Source organism: Callionymus lyra, chromosome 7 (genome assembly GCF_982586985.1).
Source record: "Callionymus lyra chromosome 7, fCalLyr1.hap1.1, whole genome shotgun sequence".
NCBI classification, from domain to species: domain Eukaryota; kingdom Metazoa; phylum Chordata; class Actinopteri; order Syngnathiformes; family Callionymidae; genus Callionymus; species Callionymus lyra.
Window position 1 is genome coordinate 11,996,104 of NC_141824.1, and position 26,644 is coordinate 12,022,747.

Here is a 26,644-nt window from a genome sequence, read left to right on the forward strand (position 1 = left end):
TGAGGTGTTCAGCTGCAAGTGGTTCCTCTCACTCCAGTCCACAAAGTCACGTATCAGACTCCTGTACTCGTCTTCGCTGTTGTCCCTGATGCATCCAACAATGGCAGTGTCGTCAGCATACTTCTGGACGAGACTCAGCTCTGAGTTGTAGCAGAAGTCTGAAGTGTAGATGGTGAAGAGGAGAGGGGCCAGTACTGTCCCCTGAGGTGCTCCTGTACTGCACACCATAGTGTCAGACTTGATGTCCTTCAGCCTGACATACTGTGGTCGATCAGTAAGATAGTCCGTAATCTTATAGGTACACACACAACAACGTTTTTTGTCAGAAACGCAAAAAATAAATGTAAGATAAAAATAAAACTGGGCTCAAGAAGCAAAATGATTATTTTGAAACGACGGAAATCATACAAAAACAAAAGCAGTTGGAATTAAAGTTTCAAGTATTCACATTTATTGGTTTTTGAATGAAACCATGCATCAATATGTCATTGAAGAGACGAGACGACGAAGGAGAGTTTGAGTCATTTTTTATCCAAGCAGCACAACAACACTCAACACTCAACACTCAACACTCAACACTGTACATCTTCATGAAAACACTGCAGGATCAAATTCATCTTCATTGTCACAAACACTTCAGCTGCAGCGATAATATTGTCCACTAGGGGGCGACCACGTCTTTCAAGCGCACTCCCGCTCGACCGCGCCCCCTGTCGGCAGACACCCGCATGTCTGTTCTTTCTCACTCGAACTTGCGCAGGTGGTTATAGAGAGACTGGACGTAAGTGAAGACGCACATGGGGTCAGGCTTGCGACCCATAATCATCATGTCGTCCACCTCGATGAGCCGGTCACAGCCGGCCTTCACTCTGGGGACACAAACAAAATACTTATTAGTACTTTTTTTTTAAAGTAAATTGAAAATGAAAGTATGAAAGTAAAGTAAAGTAGGAATAAAGTAGAAATAAAGTAGAGTTATAAAAAGTCAAGTAAAGTAAATTAAAAATAAGGTAAATTTAAGTGTATTAAAAATCAAGTTAAGTAAATAAAAATGAAGTCAAGTAAATTGAAAATAAAGTAAAGAAAAATCAAGTCAAGTCAATTAAAAATGAAGTAAAGTAAATTAAATTAAAGTGAAAAAAACCCAAATAAAGTAAAGAAAAGTTGGGTCAAGTCAAGTAAATAAAAAATAAATAAAAAATGAAGTAAAGTAAAGAAAATTCAAATAAGTAAAGTCAATTAAATAAAAAAAAACAAGTAGATTAAAGTATAGGGAATAAAAAAAATTAAGCAAAGTAAAGAAAAGTCAGGTAAAGCCTAGTAAATTAAAATCAAGCAAATAAAAAAGTAAAGTAAATTAAAAAAAGGGAAATTCAAGTAAAGTGAATTAAAAAATAAAGTCAAGTCAAGAAGTCAAGTCAAGTAAATTAAAAATGAAATAAAGTAAGGTGAGGTATAAAAAAAAGTTAAGAAAAGTAACTTTAAAAATAAAATACATTTAAAATAAAGTTACGTTAAGTAAAAATAAAGTAAATTAAAAGTAAGTAAATTTAAAAAAAAGAAGTAAATACATTAATAAAATAATAAAAATAAAATAAAATAATATAAAATAAAATAAATAACGAGAACAAACGTAACCAACATCTGTACCGGACCAGATCCATAACCTGTATTTATGTGGCCCCTGAAATATAAATAATAAATAATAAATATATTAATAATGATTGATATTTAAAATCTATTTTTCACTTTTACACAATTTTCATTTTCTAACTTATTGTCCCTCTTTGTCCCTGTAGGTTCTCCTTCCCTTGAAATGTTGATTTTTTTTTTCATCTTATACTAAATAATCTTTAATACATGAAAATAGAATATAATTTGAAGTTCAATCGGATGAATTCACTGGATCGGAGGACGGTTCTGTGACATGTCAGGCGCACGAATAACAGCTTTATGTGTTTTCTTTCTGAAGTGAGCAGCAAAGTATGTGCTGCACGTGTGAGTCACTGCACAGGAATGCGTGGGGTTCCTTATGGGGTTTAGTGAAATGGTAAAGTTTGGTCACAACCTCAACAACACTATTTACTCTTTTTCATTAAAAAAAACCTTGATGAATTACAATCAGGAAACGTTTAAGACCGGTATTAAAAAAAAAGAAGTGAATATTTTGTGGTGATTTGATTCAATTTAAAAATAATATGAATGAAAAAATCTAATTTAAAATAAAAGTGTCTCATACATTTAAGTGGGTGTATAAATATTCAATAATACATGTATGATCTGGACATGATGGTTGAATTAGACCAGTTTTTTTCTAATGAAAAATATTTTACTTGTATTACTGACTCTGTTTAGTCGTGTTTTTTAAACATTAGTGGTCGTTTGACACACCAGCTCTGACGGAAGCGTACGAAGGTCAATTTGAGTTCAATTATTTAGGGCTGCCCTGTGGTCTCCTCCCGGCTGCGAGTGCCTGGAAAGTCTCACTGTGAAAAATGACCCTCAGTGGGTTTCACACAAATTCTGGTGAAACCATCCGGGGACCTTCTTTTCCATACAGTGATAAAAAAGTTCTCTAATCGGTCGACTGTCTCGTCGAGCTGAGATAGCGTCACTCACTCTGCCGTTCCAAAAGCCAGCTCGAAGTTGTGCTTGCGGTCGGAGGGCGACAGATCTTCGTAATGGAACTCGGTGGGGAAGAAGGCGTGGACCAGAGCGCAGAACGCCATCCCGTCGCTCCAGCTGGACGAGAAGTTCTGGATGTCGATGTTCTGCGAATGAGTCGACGTTTTAGCGAACATTTCTTTTTTTGGTGCCTTAAGAGTTTTTGACAACGTGTCATCTCTGCTCTCTAATAGTCTGCGGTTCGCCTGGGATGGCGGGCAGGACGTCAAGTCATGTGATGAAGTGTGTGTGTTCCACGTTAACAAGACAGTTGGTTTTGGTTCTGGCTCGCTTTAAGTGGAACCACATGTTGTTGGCGCTCGCTGCGCTGATGGTGAAGACGAGCGAAATGTGCCTTTTAACCATGACCTCATCCACCCCACACGCCACAAACACACTGCACTTGAACACACACCACACACACCAACACACCACACACATGTTTTTATAGAGTACTGTCTATCAATCCATCAATCTATAGTATCATTCTGTAGTATCTAGCTTTCTATTTATCCATCCATCAATCTATAGTATCAATCTGTAGTATCTAGCTTTCTATTTATCCATCCATCAATCTATAGTATCAGTCTGTAGATCAATTTATATTATCAATCTGTAGTATCCAGCTTTCTATTTATCCATCCATCCTTCCGTTTATAGTATACTGTATATCCATACATTGATCTATAGTATCAATCTGTAGTATCTAGCTCTCTATTTCTCCATCCATCCTTCCGTCTATAGTATCTATCCATACATCGATCTATAGTATCAATCTATCTATCTAAAGTTTCCATTTATCTACGCTATCATCTATCTTTACTCTATAGTATCCATCCATCCATCCACCTATAGTATATATCATCCATGCACCTACAGTATCTATCATCCATCCATCTATAGTATATATCTAACAGCAATAGTATCCATCCATCCATCCATCCACCTATAGTATATATCATCCATGCACCTACAGTATCTATCATCCATCCATCTATAGTATATATCTAACAGCAATAGTATCCATCCATCCATCCATCCACCTATAGGATCTGTCCATCCATCGATAGTATATATTTAACAGCAATAGTATCCATTCATCCATCCATCCATTTAAAGTATCTATTCATCCATCTGTAGTATATATCCAACCAGCTATAGTCTGCCTCCATCCATCCATCCATCCATCCATCCATCCATCCATCCATCCATCCATCCATCCATCCATCCATCCATCCATCCATCCATCCATCCATCCATCCATCCATCCATCCATCCATCCATCCATCCATCCATCCATCCATCCATCCATCCATCCATCCATCCATCTATCCATCCATCCATCCATCCATCCATCCATCCATCCATCCATCCATCCATCCATCCATCTATTTAACTCACCAAACAAATAAACAGTCAAACACTTAGAACATGTTAAATTATATTCATGTAGATTCTCATGAATCCAGGTCATGATAATTCTGTATTATAAAATAAGTGGAAATGCAAAACAAACTTGCCTTAAACCTATTATTTGTAAATCAATCAAGACGGCAGAAGAACAGACTGAATACATTCATCACGGTAGAAAATAAAGCCCCCATCACCCTTTTACAATAATAAGATTATAATTATATAAACACATATTTTGAAATGGTGCAATTATTTAAACTTCTGGAAAGATCCATGCATAACTTTGCAGCATATTTACACCTCCTTGTTTTATTGATACATATAATACATGTGTCCTATACAACACTATCCTTCCATCATTCCTCCCGAAGACCATGAAACATCTACCTGGTAGCCGATGGTTTTGGAGCGACACCATTCCAGCAGGATCTGCTTGATGCTGCTGGCACTGGAGACTCCAAAACTCTGCGAGCGCTTCAGTTTGGGCTTCGACTCCACTTGTTTCGGGCTCCTGTGTGTCACAGACGTCTTTTGTTTAATTCACTGGAGATTAGTTCAGCAAACACGGGTCTTTGTTTACCCGTTGACAGCCTCGGAGTCCAGCCTCTCGAAGATGGAGCGACGAGCCTGAGCGCCGATGTTTCGTGGAAGGGTTTGTGATCGGACCAGCTCCCGCCTCCTCTCACATCCGGAGAACCGGTCCATCGCATCGACCTCTCTGCAGCAGATGCACAAGTCAGGAGACAGCAGGAGGAGGAACAATTCTTCTGGTCTCTCCTTACCTGTGTTCAGATATTCCAGAGTAGCTGACAGACTTGACCGGAGCTGAATTCATCCTCTCTGTAGAGGAAGTCATCACACCATCATTAACAACTGTCATCATTTTTTAATACGTTGAATATATTTACGTGCTTCTATTTTTCTATTTCTTAATCAAAGGCAGGATAGTCTAGACCAGATAAATCAATCTAATTTATATGAGGAAACCAATATTTATATACGTTTACCTTCAGGACGATCAATAAATAAAAGTGATTTAAAGCATATACTTAACTTATATTAGGGAAATGCAGAATTCAACATCACTCTTTCACTATAATAATCTTAAAATTATACAAATATTTATAAACATTTACCTTCAGGATGATCAATAAAAACTCCAATTAGAATTATTCAATGGTTAATCAGAATAAAGTGAATTCAAGTGCACTTAAACTAAAATTATATTAGGAAATAAAGAATTCAAGGTTATTATTTGCTAATTTTCTACAACATCCGTAAAATCTAATAGGTTTATCTGTAAGTATGTCTGTTAGTTCAGTAATATAAAATCCTCCAAACTTTTTTATATGTACATTTCAGGGACAAGTAAAGTATTATTTAATTAATGGTTGTATTTAATTATTTTAGGAAGATTTTTAAAGGAGTCTTCGTTCACTTGTCTTGGCTTTTAACTAATTTGGTCTTTTAACAACCAATAAACAAACAAACAAAATACTTCTGTGAGACTTTGAACACAAAATGTGTTCCTTTTTATTTGAAATAGTTTTTGGGTTGCGTGTTGATATCGCTAGTATCGACGATACGTAATGCTTGGTACTTCACTGTGTGTGTTCACAACACATTCTTTCAAGAAAACTGTTTCCCAGACGTGTGCAACCGCTGAACCTGATATCATACAAGATAAGATAAGACATATGTATAGAAGTGTTCCTGTGACATCTACGTTGCTAACTCTTTATCACAAAAAAACACTCTTCCAGTTAAACCGACCAGACTTGTGGGTCTCATTGTGTTCTTGTTGTTTTACAACCAGCGTCCTCTAAAACTGCCCTTTTGGGGTTTTCTTGAGGACTTTGTGTTCCTTAAACTGACCAGAAATATGCACATTAGACTAATTGCTCAGGAATAATTTGACGGTCTTGGAGTCGACCTCAAACCCAAATCCTTCTTAATTGTGAGAAGCTTAAGATGGTGTGTTTGTACTAAGCTGTTTAACAAGAATGTTAACCACACTTCTTACCTTGTAGACGTGGCGACCCTGTTGCTCGGACAGGATTCGGGGTCCAGGTCTTCACGGAGGAGACTGCGGGACGAGAGGACGGTCAGTAAAAAACACTCGTGAACACGTTATTCTGATACGCTGAGATGTTTGGCTACCGGGCTGAACTGGAGATTCTGCTCGTGGCGGCTGTGGGTTGAAGCAGGTAGGATGCTGGTTGGGGGTCAGAGTCTCAGAGAACGGTGAGGAACGAGACCCTGTTGGGCTTCTGTCCGAGTCAGGTGCGCCCCTCAATTCTGCCGTTTTGGTTGTTGCCGTTATGGGGAGGTGGGGCATCCGCACGGCACCAGGAGCGGAGCGTTCGTTGAGGAAGTTGTTTGGAGGAGAGATCTTTCCATGAACTGGCACTGAATGATCTAGAAATGGGTGAGAAACAACATGAGATGCCATCGCTCTCAACAAACCCTTTTCAGTATTCAGCGTAATGAATAGCTCTCGTGATGCTTTGCCGCCCAGCCGACCAATCACTGCTTGGCTAGCACCATAAGTAAGGTGGAAAGTAACCTTGCATTAAGTTCTGGGGTTGGGTCAAAGTGTATATTCTATCAAAATAAATTGGTTTGCCCACTCAGGTTACCTGCTGAGTGTCCATTCTCCAGTCCACCACGCGTCGGTGCAGGGTCCACCTCTATGGGCTCCTCACGCTCAACGCTCTGAAAGACCAAATTTAGGAGGTGTCAAATAAATTACAGTAAAATATAAAAATTGAGTCACAGTGGTTCATGCGTTTTTTTGGGTGGGAATAATTTAAAATAAATAAAGAGGCCAGATTGGTTAAGAAAGAGATAACTTGGACTCGGGGTCACCAAGGGTCAATTATTGTGGACACTGGGCCGCAGGTTGTGTCGTCTTTCAACGGTTTTGATGAATATCTTTGACAAACTTGATTTATATTTTTTTGGTTTAATTTTTTAAAAATTTTAATCTGGTTTCACCGTGAAATTTGGGCTTTTTTTTGTTGTCTATTTTTACATTATTTTATTCAAGAAATGTCCTCAACTTAACTATATAATCCCGTTATATAAATGACAACATTTGACGTGATGATCTTTACTTCTTAACCATCTAAAGTAGAACAAAAATGGAGTCTCTTGCACTCACAAAATCTTACAATTATATAAAAGGCCACAGAATATCATGTCACAGGACTAAAAAACATTTTAATTAATCTCACAGTCTTATACAGAGTTTTCATGTTTTGTTTAATTTAATGATATTCGACCATAAAAAAAGGTGTCCTAGGATTTCCAGCTGAATAATTCCTGATGGAAATGTTTGGAAAATGCTCGGATTCAAGACATGTGGTCTATTTTCCCAGCGTTATATTTTGATTAATGTTGTGATTTAACAGTCAAAACTGGTGCAGGATTTAAACCCGTGTGTTTTCTTTCCCATTGATCTGTGAAGGGCTTTAGAATCTATACATTGGGTCAAAGTTTCCTGCAGCCTTCTGGTTTGACGAAAATGAAAAATGAAAAGAATCCAGATGTGTGGTGTTGATGAAGTCACTGGAAACTCTTTTCATGGTTCACCCCGACATGTGTTTTTCTGACCCGGGTCCAAGGGAAGACGCAGGAGAAGAAGAAGAAGAAAAAAAAAAAAAGGTACAAATTGGGGGAACTTCAAAGTCCAGTATTTGACACTGTGCACTTAAGATAAGTGGATAACCGGTTTATTTTACGGTGTGAGGACCCTCTGTGTTTGTGTGTATGTGTCTTGATAAGAGATTTGTGCCGTCGCTGACACATTCTGTGACAAGCTGCCAGAGCTTCACCACCAGCATAATTGAGATCACTTTTAATGTCAAACACCATCAGTATCTTAAGCTCACGTTTCAGTGTCAACAGAGTGCGAACCTTTCCGTCTCCACCAGTTCCCGTTCTTCCCCCCCTCTCAGATAGCTTTATCGCCGGCTCCTCGACACATGGTGCTGCTGACTCACATGTGCTGTGGGTCAAACTGTCACTTTCCATGTAGCCCCAGTTATCAGAGATATTTATACGGCGCGGGTTTGTTTATAGACAATCCCAGTGGCAGGTTATCTAACCTAATTTGTTACTAAAAGTTAGCCAAAGTTAAACCATTTCTTGGTCCTTGGATTCTAAAATAAAATAGAAAACGATGTTCCCTAAACAAACTTTTATTAAATTATACAGTGTATTTAAGCATCAACGAGAATCAATAAAATGTGTCAATGATGGCAACTGATTAAAACAGTTAGATGTAATGTCTTTTTTTTTAAACAAAGGTTGATCTTTCTTTAAACTGTCCTCTAGGATCTGGAAGATTTTGAGTGAACCTCGCACCAGTTATTTCACGCCAATTTCATATTGTATTGCAAGTGGATTTTCTCAAAACAATTACAGCTGATATTTCCTAGATGTGATTTTCTCCACAACCTGTATCACTGCCTGAGAAGGTACTTTAAGTTTGTGTACTGCTTCGTGCATGTTTTTGTTAGCATGACCGAATTAACAACATCATTTTAGGATCGTTCATTTATTTCTATACCTTGGTCAAACCAACCTGGCACTAATGTTAGGTCAAAGAAGTACTTATGGCAAGAACCGTTGGGTAAAACAAGTCATACACAGGCGTCAAACTCAATCACACAAGTGGCCATCTGTCTATCAAACTGTAACAACAAGAACGGGTTGGATTGCAATATATTCTTCTCAATCTTGGAGGTTTAATATATCTTAATATCTGTGTTCCTTCACCAAACACATTCATCAGTGTAAGGTAAGGTAAGGTAAAACTTTATTGTTACTCTTATTGAATGTCTCTCAACGATATTTGACATCCATTATCTCCGTTCCTTATCTAATCTTAAGACTGAAATCTCTATAGGTCCCCTTATCAACGTGAACATTTATCTACCTTAATTGCGACCTGGATTTGGCCCCAGGACCATGAGTTTGAAATTTGTGATCTATGTGATTTGCGAGTCCGATTCCTTCGTATGAGGTACAGACTTTCACAAGTGATGGTGAGAAGTCACCTGAAACGGTACAAAGCAAGATCCTGAACTAACGTAGCTAAATAAGTTGTGCTAAGTGGTCGTCATGGGAACAGCAACAGAGCCCGGCGCTGACCGATGGAAACAGCTGGTAATCCCTGAGGAGGAGGGAGACAAATAGCAGAAGGCTTGGCGTTGAGGAGGGGAGCTTCCTGGCCTCAGGAGTCGGATCAGCGAGGGTCAGAGCGGGGAAACCTGATAACGGAGCGGCGGGTTCCTGTAAAGCCGCCGGTATCTTGAGCTCTTCTTTTTCTGGCAGAACAAACTGTTGATGGCCGTGAACTCAATACTGGTGAATGACTGAGAGTGGACCTGCGGGACTTAAGGGCCTATCACTGTTTGTGGAAACACCCGACAAACAACGTGAAGATTCGTGAATATGCATAAGACGTCAGGTGATATCTTGTGGCGAAACAGTTTGGGTTTGACGGATATGGAACCCTTTTTTTTGATCTGGAAAACTGATCTCCAAGATTCAAAATGAATGAAACAATGTAATCTATCCTAAAATATGTTGATCTAAACTCACTGTTCATGGGAAGAAAAACGACAACACAAACAATTAAACTAAAACCTCTATCCTAAAATATCGCCTATTCCAAGTGTCCCTCTATTCTGTATGAATGAACCTATGAATCGTTTTTTATGCCGGAGAGATGTCGTGAAAATCCCAGGTGTTGTTTTTCTAACGCAGGTTTGGCTAGCAACTCTGCATTACAGAGATATGATGTCATCAGAACTGGCCGAGGAATGATGTATCCTTGTCTACCGGAGATAATCACGGCTGAATTTCTAGATAAAGAGTGTATCAAACTAGACCACACAAGGGGTCAAAATATTTTATCAGTGGAGATCGTGATCCGAAAACTTTTTATATTTACCAAACTGTCACTGGAAGTATACGTGTTGGTATATGTTTAATTGTTGACCAACATAATGTCTGTTACTATCTTTTCCTAAACACTGAAATCTTTAAAGGTCACCAAATCATCATGAACATTTTTATACTTTGATTCCGAGACAATATGTCGACAAATATTTTGACAGATGCGAGTAATGTTCTTGAGAATAATTAAGTTATTTTTCCAATATACATATGAGGCAACTGAAGGACGAGACATACTTATCAATAAGTTTGTTCAACACAGACAAGTCTGAGAGTGACAACATTTTGAATTTTCCTTCTACTATTTTCATGGGACTTAAAAATGCCACTTCCAAGATGGCCGACAAATATCACTTAAATAAACACTGATTATTAATGTAAATATCTGTGTCGTATTTACAGCCACATTTTGTGAAAACTCTTCCTTTAATATCAAAATAAACCCAAACAAATGAAAAAATACTTGTGATTAGAATCTTAAGAAAAGTTTTTCATATGTAGCCATTAGCCCAACTGTGATTTGTCATTAATGTGTGGGGATGTGAGGTTATAGATAATGTAAGAGTTTGCAGTGGGTGAACCCAGTGTTCAAACAGGACGAGCTCCACAAGCTGCTGTGTTCCGTCAGCATGGATCGTCTCTGGGTCAGAGGCGTCTTGTCAGTAACACCTCATCAGAGTCCAGGTCGGTCCCAGAAGGGGGGTTTGTTTGTTCAGATCTGCCGGGGGCAGCATCAGCTGCACGACCTCGTCTGGTTAGTTTCCAAATGAAGGAGAATATGTCACTGAGCATGTGAAGAAATACAAACCGCTTTGAAGGAAAAGACCTCTCGTATAATTGAGTATTACTAAAGAAAACACTGGTAAAGTTTCAATTAAAAGGTTGCATCCCAATCATTAGACTATGGCACTTCTCCCAGTGCACTGGTTTACAGTACACGTTAAGACAGTGTCTCTCTGCCACTACACACTTACAGAAAATGACTCGACAGCTTCTTCATCTACTACTTTTTAACGCTGATTGTAACCGGCCTTTGAAACACTATCACTGACAGCAATTTTCGCTAATTGAAAAAAGTTATTAAGATGTGTTTAATTGTGTCTTTATTATTGTTGTGCTGTTTAGTGGTCAAATGAGTTTTTTCAAACATTTACGCCGATATATTTTACAAGGCGTGTCTTCAGTGATCTACGTCACTAAAATGGCAGCACTCAAGAGTGGTAAGTGTCCATCGATCCACACTCAATTTTCTGGCAAATTGAGTGCACATTGAGCACTACATTTTCGAACACTGCTAATTGGGACGCACTTCAGTTCAATCACAACACAAAGCGTAAGTGCAGAAGTGCACAATTTGGGACACAGCCCACGTCAAAGTACCTTTTCATTTCATGTTGGTAGAACAAAGAAAATACTTCAGTGACAGGTGAGTCTGGACTCATATCTTCAAAAAAAAAAAGTCATATTTCAGTCCAGCTGGTTGGTTGTAAATGTTAGCAGATAATACTCTATAATTTCCTATAATAATCCTGCAAGAAAGCACCTGTTTCTTAAACACGTTCACACAATTTTCCTTCTCATTGAGTGACAGGCAATAACACTTTGCACGGCGGGAGAAAACTATGTACAGTCTTTGAAGTAGTCGAGAAATAAATAAAAAAAAGCTAATTGCAGTACAGTGGAATGGTGTGAAGGCCGAGGAGGTATTTGTCTGATCTGTTACAACCATTTCCAAGACATGACATCACACACGCTTCCTGTGAAATTGCACGCTTCAGCGACACTGTAATAAAAGACAAGCAGCAGCTGGATACATGCGTGTACGTCTGCTCAGTTCCGACCGTATGACCACATATGATCATGAACACGTGACATGAGCATAACTCTTCCTGAACGAAGAATGACTCAACAGTGGACGTTATGCAGACGATGTGGCGGTAAAAAGGAGGTAACCCAAAAGGCAATAGATCTGGTCGATCTATGTCTCTACACTCACCTTGGGTCACCAAACATGGATAGTGACCAAAAGAAACCAGATTGTTGGTAGAAGTGCCGGGTGTCTGAACCCTTAGGGATAGGGCAAGGAGCATGACTGGGAGAGGGTTAGGAATCAGATGAGTCTTAAGAATCTTATAAGGGTGTCTACTTGATGCCACGCTGGTAAGGTGTTAAGTAAGTAAGTAAGTAAGTAATTTTTATTTGTATAGCACTTTTCTAGACCAGGGTCACAAAGCGCTTAAACAATCAAAACAATATTCAATAAAAGATATACTTTAAAGGTCAAGATAAAACTGATAACACAACAGGAGTTCCAGAAAATCAAGGAAAAGCCTGAACAAATAGAAACGTCTTAAGATGTTTCTTAAAGGAGTCAGTAGATCCATCAAGCGCAAAGAGAGAGAGGAAGATCGTTCCAAAGCTTAGGAGCAACAGCCTGTTAAAGTTAAGGATATGTCCCACTGGTAGGAGACCCAGGACGTGCTGGAGAGACCGGCCTGGGAAAGCCTTTGGTTCCTTGGGAAGAGCTGGACGATGTAGCAGGAGAAAGAAATGTCTTGGCCTTCCTGCTGAAGCTGCCAGACCACGATAAGATGAAGAAGACATCGACAGTTCTTAATGCAACAGCAGATCTTCCTTAAACTACCTTATGACCGTAAATGTATTAAACAAAGCCCACAAAGGCCGAAAGTTCTGGGGGGTCAATTTCAGTTTTTACATTCTTTTAATACAAACAATAGACATCCACAATCATTAAAAAAATTCATCATGAGAATCAGTCATTCATTCATTTTCTACCGCTTTATCCCTTATGGGGGTCGCGGGGGGAGACTGGAGCCTATCCCAGTTTCATTGGGCGAGAGGCAGGGGACACCCTGGACAGGACACCAGTCCGTCGCAGGGCACACACAGACAGACAACCATTTACAAACACACTCATAACTACAGACAATTTCACCAAGTTCTAAATCAACCTATGTATGTTTTTGGACAGTGGGAGGAAACCGGAGTAAACCTACGCAACACGGGGAGAACAATGACTGAAAAATAACTGAAAAATTACATAAAAGAAGACTTGCATTTTAAATGGGAAAAATGAGCCAATGAAAGGATACTCAAAGAAAATACCCTGGAAACATATTCAAAAGTTTTTCCGTTCTTTAGCCTCCGCTTTTTATGTATAAAAAATGACCAATTTGGCAGCTAAATACCATCCTTACTAAAGGTTAACCTAACATATCACTATGATGAATTTTGCAAACTATAAAATTCCCTTCTGCAGCAAAAAGTCATCACACTAGAGAAACCTTTTATCCCAGCTGCTCCAAAGTCAACAAAGCATCAACTTTGGCGAAAAATGTAGTTTCTATAGCAACTAACTGAGCCTATACAAGTCATCAAAGCTGACATGAAGTAACTATAATGTTGGTTCCAATCCCCTCTTAAGACAGGTGGACATCAGCTCATGGATGAAAGATGAAGATTGACAGTATCTTAAAGTATAAACTTGGTTTATAAAATATTAAAACTTCTAAAGGTCAGAAGTACTTCACCACCAAGTGAAAATATTTCCAAATTCCCTTAAAAAACGTTAAGTCCGTGTAAAGTGAAAACCAAATGCTTCAGCTCTCCGAGCCGCCTGTCAAAGGTCTGGACGAAAGCCAACCCTCGACAGAAACTCAACATTAGTGATGGAACTCCTGTGCTGCTGGATAATTCACTCTGAAAGGTTTAAAGAACAAACAATCAGTCCTCAGTGGCGTCCAGGCCGACGATATGAGAAAAAGATCTTCTGGCCAACGGGAGAAAACAAAAAAAAGGATCACTTTTCACTCGATTCGAGCGCCAATGAAAAATATAGAGCTCCCACATGTGGCAACAATGGACGGTGTCTTCTCTCTGTCTCCTCTGCTCTTCCTCTCTGATGATGTGGGGGAGTCTGACCTCGGTCGGGTGAAAGGTCAAGCGTAATAGACAGTTTGGGTCACAAAGTCAAACAGCTGAGTTCACTGCATGAAGAGCATGTGTGTGTGTAGCTGTGTGTGTGTGTGTGTGGTGGTACAAACAGATGTCGACCTGACCAACTTCAAGAAATTTAACCACAACCAAATGTGTGTCAGTCTTTATTTTTATTAACCCTTGTGTTATCACAGGGTCAAAGTGATCCTTAAGGCCGGAAAACGAATGCATTTGTGGTATCCTTTGTGTTGTCTCTGGGTCAAGGTGAACGACCTTAACCACTGCATATGTATTTATGGAAGTCAGGGAGGTCGTCAACACACGGGATACCACAAACACAATTTTCGGGCTCTGGGTCACTAAATTAGCCACTAATTCAATTAAATAAAAGTTTAAAAAAAGGGTGAAAGGAGTCAGTAGATCCATCAAACACAGAGAGAGAAGAAGATTGTTCCAAAGCTAAGGAGCAACAGTCTAGAAGGATTTCTCTCCTCTGGTCCTGAACCATCAGTACCATTCAGGAACGATCAGTAGATTCTGATCCACAGACCTCAGAGCCCGAGCTGGGGTGTAAGTCTGGATCAGATCACTGATGGAAGGTCTGACCATGAATAGATCTGAAAGTAAGAACCAGAAATTTAAAATGGATCCTGAAAGAAGCTGGCAGCCAGTGAAGAGTTTTAAGGATCAGAGAAATGTGAGTTCTTCTACTAGAGCGGCTCAGAATTCTCGCTGTAGAGTTTTGTATCAACTGCAAGCGAGACAGTGTCTCCTCCTGTTACACAGTAGGTTGGTGGCGTAGAAATTGTGATTAAAATATATTTAGTATTTGCTTTGTGAGGGTAGATTCATTATTTTTGTCCGAATGAATAACTGAAATTGAACCATGTAGGCCACTCCATTTTAACATGTGAAGACCATCAGTGTTGAAGACCTTGACTTCACAATCTTGTGTGTAGCATTAGCTTCTCATGTGTCTGGATGGGTAAATTAACAGCTGTCTAAGTCAGCACTTTCATCCAGAAATCCAGACGTCTGACCTCAGAGCCGTGTGTCTTCCAGAGCCATCTTCCTCTGCAATAGTCGATCTCGAAACCCTAATGAAAGACCAGACTTCATCACAGAAAAACAGAAACACTATCCTAAGCCGGTCGTCCTCTAATTTTTCCACGTTGCTCTAAACTAGTGCTCATAGTTTCCTCACGCTCAACGATCAGAGGGATTAATATGCCATCTGCCGAGCCCTCAAGTTGTCCAGAAGAAGAAGTCGTTTGTGGGCCAACCCCCTGCGGTGAGGACCCTAAATGCCTGACAATATTAGGAAACATTCTAAAGCCTCCCTTTTCCTCTTCTCCTGTGTCGCGCACTTTGTCGACCATCCTTGCAAAACTACCCCAAGTGGCTTCTTGCAAAAAAAGCACTCGATCTGTTTTGGGGGCGACGCAGCTGCAGAGGCCACTCCATGCCTGAAGCCAACTTCCAGTCAGGATTAGTGGTTCCAGAGGGCAGCGAGGGTGATCTGTCCCACTGCTCGGTCACTTATTAACCAGTTTCCACAGAGATGATGACGGGAACATGGACTATTGTCTGGAAGTCATTAAGAGAGCCAGGGGTAGCCAGGGAGTGGCTGCATACCTCTCTTAAACCCCCAGCATGTGTACACACACACACACACACATAGTAGCCCTCTTGAAGCTCCGCTTAACACTTCTTGTACTTTAGCGTCAGACAATCGACATTCCATCGGCAGAGATTCAACAGTTTTCATACGCATGATGAATCCAGCCCGAGTGACACTTCACTCTTTGTATGTCAGACGCTGCGATTCCTGGAATTCTGGGATTAATTGCAGCCGATAAATGAGGAGCAGGATGGAGGAGGGGGTTCATGGAGAGGAGATGCCGAGAGAAATAAAAGATGGAAAATTATAGTTTCGTTATTGAGGTCATAGTGGTTGTAATTGACATCTGAGGAAAATCTTCATTTCAACATGAACATTTTTTTCTACTTTGATTTGGAGAAAACCATCCAACGGACCACTTAAAAATAACTTTGAGGGTTGAGTTGACACATGTGGGATGGTATACAAAGATCCACTGATGAACCCGGTTCCTGACCTGACCCATGTGAAATCTGACCTTTTTTGACCCGATGTCTGATTAAACCTCTGAATGGTATTGTTAACTGACAACATTGCAGGGCCGGGTCTAGACAGGCATGTATGAGGGGGCAGCCACAAATCTTGAGGGGGCATTGTGCTGTTACTTACTTACTTACATGTAAGTTTGAGGGGGCACAACATTTATTTGAGGGGGCCAGGCCCCCTCTTGCGCCTGCCTAGACCCGGCCCTGCAACATTGACATTTTTTAAATCTTTATCATGAGACGATAAAACTCACAGGAGCCACTGGATTTGTGCGACTGCGATTAAGTTTTACAAAACAAATCACACACAAAAACTTAAAAGGACAAGAATACAATGCAGGTGTGTCGATCGTAGATATACCATACAGTACTGATACTGATACCTTCACTTCGATACTGGTCCTGAACTATACTTGTTGGATACCAATTGTATAGGATCAATTCTAACAAAAAGTAAATGAAATTACACTTATGTAGTATAAGTATAAGTGTAATGTCAGTGAGCAGAGAAGCAGATGGAGTGCACGAATGCTCCTCCCATGATGCAACACTAATAGACTAAGGGACTCATTTATTACTCGTGGTATTAGTTGTTTAATTCTGAGTTTGGGGGCAGGAGTGGAGTGAAAAGATCTTATTTCAAGTTAATCTTCGTATCATTTTTCTTTGTAATTCTTCTCTGATCTATGTATTTACACTCCAAGTCCAAACTAAATAAAACAATTTAGTTTTTCAGTAGAAAAATTCCAAATGTTGAAAAAACCCTGTTAACTACCGAAGCGGTTCGGTCTGTGCCACAAAAGAACCGAAATTTGATTCCCAGCCATTGTAATGTTACACGGTTGTATCATGTTTTAAATTTAGGTAATTTATTCATCTTATTTTGTATTAATAACTTGTACCGTCCTTCATTTTCAAGATCAACAAATTAGAAGAATTGCAGACCCCTGGTCTATGTTAACTTAACCAACCTAACCAGACATATTTGTTGTATTAGTTATAGTTAATGATAACAGGTTTAATCTAATTATATTCTGAGAGGTCGAGTTACAAATTATTTTTTCAGGAAAAAGGTCAGACTTTCGATCCAAACTTTTGATTTCCACATAAGTTATTCTGGACTCTGGAGACGTCATGTTCAAAGAGATCCAGAGTTTCTTGAACAGTAACTCGACATCGTCACTTTTTTGAGCCTCACAATCTGTTCTTTATTGGCATCAATTATATTCTTATGCTTTGAGGTTTTTCTTAGATTTTCCTTTTCTTTCTTTTACCATTAAAAGCCAAAGTGAATAATAATTCGACATTTCATCAAGATATCAGTTACATGAAGTGTTTCTGTGGGTTTGACTGGATTTCATAGCTTTTCTGTATTTTATCTTCTTCCATAAACTAAGTGAATTCACCTCTTCAACTCCCACTCACCGTCATTATCGGATTACGGTGCAGGACGACGCGCAGAAAGTTAAGAGGTTCCACAAATCCTTTTTCACGTATCCTGGATATACATGTGTGTATATGTGTCTATTAGTGTGTAAAAGTGTATATATGTGTCTGTGTATGTGTGTATAAGCATGTGTATAAGTGTGTATATAAGTGTGTGTGTAAAAGTGAAGTTATAAGTGCATGTAGGTGTGTGTTTAAGCGTATGTATATGTGTGTATAAGTGTGGGTATAATCATGTGTAAATGTGTGTGTATATGTGTGTATAAGCATATGTATGTACTTTTTTTTTAGTATTGTTTTGATTGTTTAAGCGCTTTGTGACCCTGCTCTCGAAAAGCGCTATATAAATAAATATTACTTACTTACTTAATTATGTATGTGTGTATAAGTTTGTGCATACGTGTGTATAATCATGTGTATACGTGTGTGTTTATTAGCACAAATAACTTACTTATATATGTTTGTATAAGCGTATGTATATGTGTGTATATATGTGTGTATAAGTGTGTTTATAAGTGTGTGTGTGTGTGTATGTATAGATGTGTGTATAAGCGAAGGTATATGTGTGTATAAGTGTGTATATGCATATGTATATGTGTGTATTAGTGCGTGTAAAAGTGTGTATAAGCGGGTGTATAAGTGTGTGTATAAGCATGTGGATAAGCGCGTGTATAGGTGTGTGTATAAGAGTGTGTATATGCATATGAATGTGTGTATTAGTGTGTGTATAAGTGTGTATAAGCATGTGTATAAACATAGGTATATGTGTGTGTTCAAATGTGTATTAGTGTGTGTATAAGTGTGTATAAGCATGTGTATAAACGTAGGTATATGTGTGTGTACAAATGTGTATTAGTGTGTGTATAAGTGTGTGTATAAGTGTGTGTATAAGTGTGTGCATTAGTGTGTGTATTAGTGTGTGTATAAGAGTGTGTATAAGTGTATAAGTGTGTGTGCGTCACCAGCTGGTAATCAGAGTGTAATTCACTTTGGAGAGAACATGGTAGTGATCCATCAAGATGTTTTTTTTTCTCCGTTAAGCTGAAATGCATCACTGCAGGGTGAACGTCTGTGGCTCCGGAGCGTAGATAAGAACCAGATAAGTCTGAGTTGTGTAACATTGGTGGTCGGTCAGGATAAGGGGGTCCACGAGGGAAAGAAAAAAAAACAAGTTGTCGCAGCTGTGGGAGAAAAAAGGCGAAAAGCAAGAATTGTATTGTATAATGAAGACGGACCACGGATGATGGGAGTAACACAATTACACAAGTATATCTACCAGAGTGTCTTTAACATGGGTGTATATTTAATACTATTATAATAATATATTTATTATTGGTTTTGGTCAGTCATGTGGGTTTACTCTGGGCACTCCAGTTTCCTCCCACAGTCCAAGCACATAACAACAAACTAAGAAAAGGTTCCGATCAATGAAACAAAACCTGCTGTAGACAAGATCAACAGCTCAATTAGTGCTAAATCAACCAACTTTGGGATCAGCGATGACACGAGATGACCTCCTGACCTCACAATCTCAGCTGTCCATCGTCGACCAACCTTTCTTGATCAATCTTATCACAGGTGACTGAACACTTTGGTCCCTCAGGGACTCACACCCAAGAGACCACTTAGCATCTGGAGCAAATTGACCGGGATTTAAAAGAAAGTGCATTTTCTGCTTCACTCCTTATATGTTCTATATGAAGCTGAAATGGTTCTACTCAGAGTCTCTCGTGGACGACGTCTTTGCCTATGGGCGGAGAGCAGTGGCTTCTGGGACTTCTTTAAAGCTTCCAATCTTCTAAACTTTCCTCTCCATCTTCAAGGCTTGATCAGATACTGAGCCTCGGAATCAGATAAAACTGCCGTCAGTCCATAAATAAAACACTTCAGGGTTAATCGCTTTACTTTCTTTAAACCCTCTTCGACTTCAAGAGGCCGTAGTTCCGTAGATGAGCAAACACAGAGAGGGTTTAATGCCGTCTAAACCCGGGGGATTGTGTCGCTGGTCTGCTCTGACAGCGGGGGATCTCCCACGCAGACGTGCGGAAACAAAGGTAGCCTTGTGTTGTTTAGCTGCGACTGCAAGATTTCCACATTCCTGCCTGTGTATCCACAACACAACTCGCAACACACAGATATAAAGTTTTGGTTTGAGCCTTCAAAGGTTTGCAGTATTTGAGGAGCTGATTTTGGGATTTAATGTTCAGACTTTTTTAAATCATCAAATCTCATCATCAAGAGACGCTTTTTTTTTCCTGGAGTTAACAAGAATATGTTTCTTTGTTTTAGGTACAAAAAGCATGACACAGTTAAAAATATAGACACATTTTAAACTCTCAAAGGCCAAGACAACCTAGAGACAAACACAGGAGTCGCTGAAAATTTGGGAAAATCCTGGACAAACAAAAAGGTCTTAAGATGCTTCTTGAAGGAGTCAGTAGACCCTAACCCTATCAAACACAGAGGGAAAGGAAGATCATTCCAAAGCTTAGGAGCAACAGTCTGGAAGGATTTCAAGAACCTTCAGCAGATTCTGGTCCACAGACCTCAGAGCCCGAGCTGGGGTGTAAGGCTGGATCAGATCACTGATATAAGGAGGAGCCTGACCATGAATAGATCTGAAAGTAAAAATTGATCCTGAAAGAAACTGGCAGCCAATGCAGAGTTTTAAGGATTGGAGAAATGTGAGTTCTTCTACTAGAGCTGGTCAGAGTTTTGTATCAACTGCAGACAAGACAGCACCTTCTAAGACACAAAAACAAACTGAAATAAGATTTTCTCAGTTGAAGGAAAACAGTTTCTGGTCAGTTTTCTGCAGTGTTGAACTAGAGACATGTCTTTATCAAATACAACACCCAGGTTTCTCAGGCTCAGTTTGACGGACTGGCCCAAGTCACCCAAGTCCTGACTCAACCCTGGAACCTTATCATCTGGTGCAATAACCAGAGATTCAGTTTTGTCCACATTTAGCTTCAAAGTTTTTTGACTCAGACAATCAGTAATAAATCTTGATCAATACATGGTTTTGTATTCATCATTTTCTAAATAATTAATCTAGCAACAACATGACAATAAAACTAACAAATACATTCTTATTTTTAATATGCAAAATATCAATATATTAACTGGTGTTTTACTTACTTTTTCCTTCTTTTATTCTACAATTCCATTAAGGATTTACACAAACTATGAAGACATGTTTATATTAAGGTATTTGCTGATTTTTAAATGATGGACAGTTGTTATATTATAAAGATCAAAGGGGTCAAACTCAATCGCACATGGAGCCAAAAACTCAGCAGAGGGTTCGACCAAAAGTGTATTTTTACTAAACTGTTTGTAACTGAAGGTATGACTCTATATATATCTATATAATAGTACAACAACCTACACGTTCAGAGCTCTTTAGTTTAAAATAGAAGCAACATAGTTTTGGTCGGTGGAGTGTTGTGGTTTTGAATGTGGCTCCCCCTCAACAAAACAAAACAATTAAAGGACAATAACGAAGCCACGACTTGGAATTTCTCTCCACTTTCTCTTAACGTGTTGATGTGACTGTGGGTGTCTTGTCTGGTACCAGGAATTGTTTTTTAACGATAATATTCAATCTTTGTAAGACGCTTCAGCCGATTCACATCGGAGTCGTACTCGCTCTTCAGAGGATCCAGTTTCATCTCATACATTATGAAGACCAAATAAAAAAAAAAGTGTAATTGTCTCCAGCTGGTGAGTAATCTCTTCTGTGTCTAAATATTTAGGGTCACCGTTTCCTTGGTGGTTTTGATGCAAACCATTTGAGGTTCATCCACATTGTCAATGAAAAGCAGCAATAAATATCAGGACGTCGTCGGCGTAGGTGGAGCTACGGAGGCAGAAGTTCACCGGCGCCGTCCCGAGATGACGATAAAATACACCGCGGAGCGTAATTTACGGCTGCAGAGCACTTGGACTGACGCAGGAAGTCTGTTTGTGATAAATGCAGGGATGAACAAAAAAAAAAATCAGGAAAGAATGGATAAGTTTCCTGCACTATGTTGGAAATTGGGTCAGAAAGTACAAACTGCAAAGTGGGATGTAACTGAGCTCGAGCTCCTATAAAGTGTTTGCATCACTATTAAGTCAATCACAGTGCAGGAGACACTTAGTCTCGCTTAAAACAGTGATATTATTACTGCCTAAGACCTTGGCAAAGTGCAGCCCTCTAACCTTATCCACACAGTATATGCGTGGGTTCAAAATAATACTATAAAACTGGCTGATTTTAAATGTTTTCGATGGTTATCTAACAATTGTATCACTAGTACAGCTCTACATGTAACTTTTTGAATATCTCTTTCATTTCTTTTGGGGTTTTTTTTCACCGTTCTTTTTACTGGTCATGTTTAAAATTTTTACCACATTTTAAAATGGAATTTATGTTAAATGAGAACTTATTTTATGGCGTAATGTGTTTGATATACTTTATTTCTAATTCATTAATATAATAAAAAATGTATTCATTATTAAATCAATATTAAAATGGAATAATATAAAATCAGATTAACAATTAAGCTTAGTCTTATACAAGAATTTCCTTCATTCATTTATTTTTTGTTCTTCCTTTTTGCTTGACGGCCCCTTATAACAATCACAGTATATAAAGTGGCCCCTGAGAAAATTGATTTGTCCACCCCTGGCATAAAAGGTGTTTTATTTACAAAAAGAAAAATGATTTTATCTGAAATAACACAACCCTGCGACTATTGACTAGTAAAAATGAGTAAAACACAAACTCCAGGAACAAAAACTTCAGTTATAGAGTCCTCATGCTATATAAATAATGCTTAAACACAAACTCGCACATTGACACAAAGTCTCAAAAAGCTAGGAGACACACACGTACAGAACACCGTCGTCAGCATACAATCAAACATACATAGGTGCATGTAACCAGTCCAGGGCTCTTGCTGATTCAGCGTTATGATGATTGTTTTTCATTGACTTAATTGTAGTTTTTTTGGCAGGTCATGTTGTGTTTTTACATTTTTCTATGTGACTGTCAGTCTGTAAGTATAATCCTGGCATTTAACTGGTCCACGGTGCAAAAAAGGTTGGGAACCAGTGCCTTCAAATATCAGCCTCAGTGGATCCTTAATAAAGTTTTCAAACAAAACAACCATCGATAAAGATGAAAACATAATACAAGCTTTGATATCTGACTTTGTCTGATTTCTCGTGTCTATGCTAGCTAGCTTATGTTGTTGAATGTGTTATTGCTAAATGAAAAAGAAGATTTTGCGTAAAGATTTATGGATCCTTACTCACAAAAAGGGATGAAAAGTGACGTTATAGCGAGTTCAGAAAAAGGAATTGGTTGACTTTGATGACTTACTAACCAGTAAGGGAGACAAAGTGTGTAGCCATGTGCACGACGACGTCTGTTTTACCACATCTGGCTTTTTAATCACGTAGTACTTCACAGCAACAACCAATTAAAATAGTAAAAAAAATACAAAAATATATATATTTTCATCAAACAGAAGCATCCCAGTCATCTAACAATTATTTGGAAATACATATTAATAACACTTTATATGCATTTTGTTGGATTGAGAATGTTATTGTTGCTTGGACTTGACGCGTGTCTAACAGAACCACCGCGTTCCTGCCCGTCGACCCTCCCAGGAGAACGCTCATGTTACTGGGCCTCATTAATCTTTAAGCATCCCAGCTGAGATCTCTGGTGCAACAGTGGCCACACAACCACGACACACTGACACACACTGACACACACGGCAAACTGGAAAAATACTGGAAACACTTCTGTCATCTTACTTTTCTGAAGCTGAATTCAAAGTGCAGATTAGGACAGATCCATGACATCATTCAAAAAGCATATAAACAAATAGGGAGTTTAACTATGATTATGAACTAAGTATTTAACAAAACACATATTAAGATGTTACAAAAAATATTTTATTTAAAAAAAACTGCATTAAAAAGTTAAATATAATTGACTTGTAGAGATTATTAAAGAAATATAAAGGTTTTGTCTTCCGGTTTCATTTAAAAAACTTCCAAAAACTTCAAAATGAATAGCTTTTCATTTGGTCAGAGCGAGTTTTCACTGTTATATTGCAAATAATACCACTTGAACTGCTCTAATTTTAATATACAATTTTGTTTCCTTATTTTTCTTATATATATGATTATTTTTTAAATGTTTTTTCCTCAAACGAAAAATCAACAAGAAAGAAAATGCAAGGCCCAGGGGCCATATATAACCCGCCAAGTCATTTTAAGGGCCAGTCTGATGGTTGACTTAAAGTAGATGAATATCCATGATGATACAGTGACTCGTATAAAGATGTCAGTGTTTAAGATAAGATAAGGAACTGAGATCATGGATGTCAACAATTAAACTTTTAGATAGAGACTTTTAATACCAGTAAAGCTGATGTTGATTTGATGATGGACGACATAATCACAATAAAAGCTCATCCTTACTGCCAATTTACTTAATATATATTTAATACATTCGTATTTCTCATAATAGATGTGCACATATTTTTAATCTATGAAGGGAAACCTAATGTAAAGATCATATAAGTAAACATTTAGTAAAATGATAATTAAATAAACCTTGTCTGACTTTTTTTTATCTTTTTGGTCCTTGTTACATCATTATTATTATTATTATTAGTTGTATTATTTTTATGGGCGGTTCTTCAGTGTAGTTTGGTTTCTTAGGAATTTAACTGCCAACCCCTTGAGTTAAAACATGACTAGAGTGTCGGTCGTAGAAATTAAAAATAACTCACATTCGTTTTGCTGGACAGAGCGAACGTGGCTCGGCTGGAGAAGCGAGCAGTGGACGGGCTGTTGTTGGACGAGGCTCCGGTCAGAACCGACGACACTCTGGACCCGGCGGGGGGGCTGCCGGAGCCGGGGGAGGACGGGAAGTTGGCAGGAGGGGAGGCAGGACTGCTCGGACCGCCGTACACCTGAGGTCCGAGGCCGCACGGCTGGATGTGCATCTGGGCCTCCCCCTTCCCGTAGATGACCTCCTTCACCTCCTGGTGGTTCTCCTGGATGTCCTGCAGGTGGTTCTTGTGGTTCTTGTGGTCGCACATCGCCCCGCTGAGCATCTCCACCTGCCTGCTCAGAGCCTGCAGCTGGTTCCGCAGCTGCCGGTTCTCCAGCTGGAGCTGGGCCACGGCCCGTCCCAGGGGTCCGCTCAGGTTGGCGGCCTCCTCCAGGCGACGCTCCATGCCCATCTTGAAGGCGCCGATGTCCATGTGGACCTCCCTGATGGCGTCCCTCAGAGTGTTCTCGTGCCGGTTCAGAGCCGAGCACACCGTCTCGTCCTCCGGGGAGGCGGAGCGGGGGTGACACAGGTCCTCCAGCTCGGCCATGGTGCTGGTTTCCATCGCCCCTGGGGGGGGACAACCTATCAGGGGTCCTCGAGAATGTCTTGTCTGGAGGGGAGGGAGGGGGGGAGGTGGAGGGGACGGGGGTCAAAGGTCGATTTAGATCTATCTTCTGCCGGTCTTCCCCGACTCTTCCTTCCAGCGAGGACCTCTCTGTCAAGAAGACAAGAAGGGTTAGACACCTCTAAACAGTGTCCAGAGCGGATGACTGGTGCACAAGAGGATACATGGACGTTTTATAACATGAGCAAATGATGTCATCGTCACTCACAGCTGGAGCCCCTCAGACGGTCCCTCCTCGGCAGATGTGTCAGCGAGATCTGATCTGCCGTCCGCTCTGGATTCTTCTGGCTCTCAGGTCGGGCACTCCTTCCTTTTGAAGCAGGGAGGAGAAAGGGAGGGATGAAGTCAAAGGAGGAGGGGTGAAGAAAAGGTTGTAAATGTGAGGGGAGTGCTGAAGGGGGGAGTCAGTGTTAGTGTTAACTGTGAAGAGATTCTGCTTTTTTCACTGTGAGACTGACTCTTGAGGAGCAACACTGTAGGTTCTTGACCTTCTGTGGGGGATATACGTGTCCAGCATTCTAAGAACCTCCTAAAGGTGTCGCTCAAGCATTGAAAAATGTAAAAAAATAAGAAATGTGTCTCTTAAAAGGATCTACTTTCACTTTCAGAAAACAAAACCGGTTCTGAAGAGGAGCAATAATGACAAGAAGTAACTAAACGTGAAGTATTTCTGGCTTTCACACCGCAGGGAAAATGGCCTTGACAGATTTTGGGGGTAAATAAGGGTTTACTATATATACAGAACCAACAACACACGTATTTAACAGGTTCACCTCGACTGCACAACCAATTTAAAGTATATCCTCACCATGTTATTTTCTAAAAAATATATATGTTTTACAATTTTAAAAATCATTTCCTCCCTCTACCTAACCTTGAGACCCAGCTGTTAAAACTTAACCCAAACTAATTAAATTGGTTTTATTTAAAAATGAAAAATAAATAAATAATTAAATAAACAAACAAAGAGTCCAAGAAAACTTTTCCTTTATTTTTTCCAAATATCTTTAATATTTTTAAAATGTTTCCTTTTTTTTAAGATTTATTTTTATTTTATTTTTTTTTTTTTTTAAACACTAAGACAATTATGTAATTACAATTTTAATTTATACAAAGATATCTGATGACACTTTGAACAGGTGGAATAACGATATACAAGAAGAGAAAAACAAAAATGAGTCGAGGAAATGCGTCCTTTTATCAGGCAGAAACCTCGCACAGAACCAGACTCAGTGTTAACATCTGACCAATCATGGATCCAACTTTAGTGAAGATCAGACTCAACAAAACAAGATTGACGAGTTGTTAAACACACAAACAAACAAGGACAATGGACATGTGTTAAAAAACGAAAAGCGTCACAATCAGGACGATCGCTGATAAAACGGATTACAGATAGAATAATAAATAAAAATAACGTAGCCGTCAACACGAGTGTGAGGTTTGTACAGAAAACAAAGGAAGAGGAAACTCAACGTGTTATTTCAGCCAGGTGTCATGAACCTGTAGTGCTTGAAGCATAAAGGAAGAGAGATAAAGCTAATAAAAAAGAATGAAAGTACAAAAAAAAAGGACCTGAA

General features: G+C 39.2%; 1 protein-coding gene across 1 annotated transcript; it reads right to left on the reverse strand.

Moving 5' to 3' along the window:
- Positions 1 to 434: 434 nt before the first annotated feature.
- smtnl2 (smoothelin like 2) lies at positions 435 to 25,388 on the reverse strand. The gene is made up of 10 exons (XM_087795075.1): positions 25,273 to 25,388; positions 24,393 to 25,154; positions 6,717 to 6,792; positions 6,238 to 6,495; positions 6,101 to 6,163; positions 4,860 to 4,917; positions 4,658 to 4,795; positions 4,465 to 4,588; positions 2,620 to 2,771; positions 435 to 869 (listed from the first exon to the last, which is right to left on the reverse strand). Exons 2-10 carry the CDS (start codon positions 24,999 to 25,001, stop codon positions 743 to 745), a joined length of 1,605 nt encoding a protein of 534 aa, XP_087651201.1. The 5' UTR covers positions 25,002 to 25,154; positions 25,273 to 25,388; the 3' UTR covers positions 435 to 742.
- Positions 25,389 to 26,644: the final 1,256 nt, after the last annotated feature.

Coding starts and splice junctions, on each gene's coding strand:
- smtnl2 (XM_087795075.1), bottom strand. CDS start 25,001: ATGGAAACCAGCACCATGGCCGAGCTGGAGGACCTGTGTCACCCCCGC. Junction 6,164..6,237: donor AGAATCTCCAGTTCAGCCCG/GTAGCCAAACAT, acceptor CTCGTCCCGCAG/TCTCCTCCGTGAAGACCTGG. Junction 4,796..4,859: donor TCTGGAATATCTGAACACAG/GTAAGGAGAGAC, acceptor CATCTGCTGCAG/AGAGGTCGATGCGATGGACC.